This window comes from Notothenia coriiceps, unplaced genomic scaffold (genome assembly GCF_000735185.1).
Source record: "Notothenia coriiceps isolate Sejong01 unplaced genomic scaffold, NC01 NC01_scaffold00007387, whole genome shotgun sequence".
In the NCBI taxonomy this organism is placed as follows: domain Eukaryota; kingdom Metazoa; phylum Chordata; class Actinopteri; order Perciformes; family Nototheniidae; genus Notothenia; species Notothenia coriiceps.
Genome location: NW_011340088.1, coordinates 1 through 3,474, shown reverse-complemented (window position 1 = coordinate 3,474; position 3,474 = coordinate 1). Strand labels below are relative to the sequence as shown.

General features: G+C 38.4%; 1 protein-coding gene across 1 annotated transcript; it reads left to right on the top strand.

Annotated features, from left to right (window-relative positions):
• Positions 1-315: 315 nt before the first annotated feature.
• On the top strand, positions 316-3,406 carry LOC104944038 (cyclic AMP-responsive element-binding protein 5-like; the record flags this gene model as incomplete). The annotated part of the gene is made up of 10 exons (XM_010769505.1): positions 316-630; positions 1,615-1,662; positions 1,742-1,780; positions 1,928-1,960; positions 2,115-2,156; positions 2,247-2,297; positions 2,398-2,442; positions 2,552-2,599; positions 3,169-3,210; positions 3,359-3,406. Coding segments are annotated over 10 exons (711 nt in total), but the record flags the coding sequence as incomplete, so codon positions are not given.
• Between the last annotated feature and the right edge of the window lie 68 nt (positions 3,407-3,474).

Genomic DNA, 3,474 nt, shown 5'->3' with positions numbered 1-3,474 from the left:
TGAACATCAGCAGGAGAGGACTCTTTAAAGTAGAGACACTACATACTGATATACACCTGAACATCAGCAGGAGAGGACTCTTTAAAGTAGAGACACTACATACTGATATACACCTGAACATCAGCAGGAGAGGACTCTTTAAAGTAGAGACACTACATACTGATATACACCTGAACATCAGCAGGAGAGGACTCTTTAAAGTAGAGACACTACAGAATAGGGCCCCTTTAATATGTTTTTGACCAGTGTGATCATAAGTTTTCTAAATTTTTTCCATTTCTTCTGTTTGAATATAAAACATTTTACATTTCCCAGCTCCCTCTGCTCCAGTTCTGACGGCTCACCCCTCTCACCCTTTGGACCCTGGAGCTCCACCCCCCATGCACCCTGTCTATCAGCAGCACATGCACCCAATGTTTCAATACCAGCCGTACCCACACATGCACCCTCACATGCACGCTCACATGCACCCTCACATGCACCCACACATGCAGCCTCCCCCAGAACAACAAGTGCCACCAGTACAACCAGAAGCAGAAGCAGAGCAGCAGAAACCAGCAGCTGAGGCTCCGCCTGCAGAGACTGAAGCTCCCGCTGAGCCGGAGACTCAGAGTCCAGCTGCTGAACAAAGTGAGGAGAGACCAATTCATCACAACTCAGACTCACTTTACTCATGTTTATTCATCAGTAATGAGTCAAATAACTTGACAAAAGAACTCATTTTGACTGCTGCAATTGCGATCGAGATATGAAAAGGGATTGAGCATTTTCCTCCTTCTCAAAGATGTATTTAAATTGATCATGGTGTGAAGAGCATCCGTACCAAACAAAATACATGTTTCCAAATCCGTTGAAGTCAATTTCTAGGCCGGGACTTCTACGCAGCTCCATAATACTTAATATTTAGACTTGCACTATAGTCAATATTAGGACTTCAATTACATTCAAATTAATTGTGCAGCTCTAATTTTTATCCAGTAGATTTTAACATGACATGGAGTTCATCTTATATTCATTCTGTGTGAGAAATGATGGCACACTTGCAAACATGTTGGCCCTCAAAGACATAAAAGCTTCTATTTCTCATTTAGAAATGAGCTTGATCACTATACAAATGTCCCCTAGTTTATTTCTTACATCATGACAGATATATTTTGTATTTCAAGTGTGTTGTTTTGTTAGATGTTATGTTCAAATATGCAAATAAGGTGTAATCTAATAATAACACATATCAAGAAAGCCAAATTCTCTGAAAATATTGACCATTGCATAAAACATTTGCCTTTAGTGTGTTGCTTTAAGAAAAACCTAAAGGTGCACCTTGCAAAAACATGTTATCAGAATATTCCAGGTGAGGCTGTGCACAGAACTGAAGAAACAGACTTATTGCACGGATGGATTTATCCTAAAGACTTTGACAAACTTAAAAATCCAGATCAACATTAGTATTTGAATTTCCACTGCTGCCTTTGTCTGAACGTCATAACTATGATTATCTTACGCTTCTGGATATAGCTGAACGGTTGAGATATAAGATTTAAAATGTTACCTAACTGAACTGTAAATATAACTTTTAACTATTACATTTCATGCCTAAACTCTTCTCTCCTAAAGAACCAGTGACAGTCGAGGACGAAGTGAAAGCCCCCTCGACCAAGAAAGGTACAAACTGTTTCATTTGAAGTTAAACTTGTCTCTCAACAGAAGCTGTGAATAATAATGACTCTGTGATATGTTGCAGCTGCACAGAAGAAAACAAAGGCTGCAGATTCAGAAAAAGGTACGTACTTTCCTCCATGAAAGCCTCATGCCTCAGGATTCACAGTGAATACCTGCAGCTGCGTGATGTCACAGCGATCTGTAAGAAAGCTTTCACTATACGGAACATTAACTCAACGCGGCCGCTTGCCTCCAATTATCCCCTCAGAGGCAGCAGCAGCCGCGCAGACGACAAAGACAGGTAATTCATGTTTTCAGATCACTAACTCAACAACGTGCGCTTCACTCGCTACAAATGATACACACTCTACAAGCTGCAGCTCTCTGTAAACATACAAACATAATTACACACTTCATTTAGATGTGGATAACAAACACAACATATCCAATTCTAGATGCTTCCAAAGAGAAAACCAAAGCTGGTGCTGCAAAGAAAGGTAAAATAAACATGAACTAAATGTGGTTTTCTTAAGGAATATTCAATTTAATGCAAAATACACTGCATACAATAATTGCTTTTGTTGCAGAGACACTAGCAAAGAAAGAGAAGACGACAAGTCCTGCAGCGGCTAAGAAAGGTAATGAATATTTTGGTGGATAATGAAGTTTCTATCTGGCGTCTGAACGGTTAATATTGTGTTATTTTATATTTAAAATCAGTTGCATTTGTTTCTACAGAGCCAGCTGCAGAGAAAAGCAAAATGGCTGCTGCTGTAAAGAAAGGTAAGTGATCATTTTGGTAGAATTTAACATTTCTAATTAAACAAGATCCTTAGAAAATGTACAATATTAAAGTTTGAACATAGCTTTAAGATTGTATTTTTGGTTACAGAGCCAGCTGTGAAGGAGAAGACTAAAAGTCCTGCAGCGGCTAAGAAAGGTAAAATACATTTTAGTTGAATGCAAACTATTTAACACACGTAACACACATTCGATATTGAAGATTGTTAATTCTCATAATGTGAAAATTAGCATTCATTTAAAGAGGACATGTCTCCATGCTTTAATGTTCAAAAAGCTCTTTATTGTTCTCATACTGCCTGTGCTGCAACACCTCTTTTCCCCCTCTGTCTGAAACCAGAGCCCAGTCTGCTCTGATTGGTTAGCTGGCCGGCTCTGTTGTGATTGGTTAACCTGATTAGAGATGCCACGCCCCTTAGCCTATCACGTACAATGTGTTGGAGCGCTAGCCAATAGGAGCTTGAGTGTTCCATAGTGATGTCATTATGTTCCGGAAGCTTTACCATTTAAATTATGATGTGCTTTGAATTTAATTTTTTTAATTGTTTTAAAAGCAGTTTTTATAATAGTTTTTTTTTATATATATATATATTTTTTGTACACATTAATCCTCTACTGCATTTATATATGCAACATTATAAACCAACCAAATGGTAACCAGATTGTGATTCATATTTCATTTAGTATCTTTTGACCTTCTTTCTACAGAGCCAGCTGTAAAAGAGAAAACCAAAGCAGCGGCTAAGAAAGGTAAAACATCATTAGTCCAGAGTGTTGAAATATTAAAATCAATTAAAAACTAATCCTCCTCATCCTTAATGAGAACGAGCCGCTGATATTTCAGTTTGAAATTAAAAGATTCAGGCCAATAATCTCAACTCTTTCCTCATTAAACCAGAGCCTGCAGCTGCAAGACAGAAGAGGAAACCAGCCTCTGAGAAGACTGGTACACACACACACACACACACACACACACACACACACACACACACACACACACACACACTGTTTTTT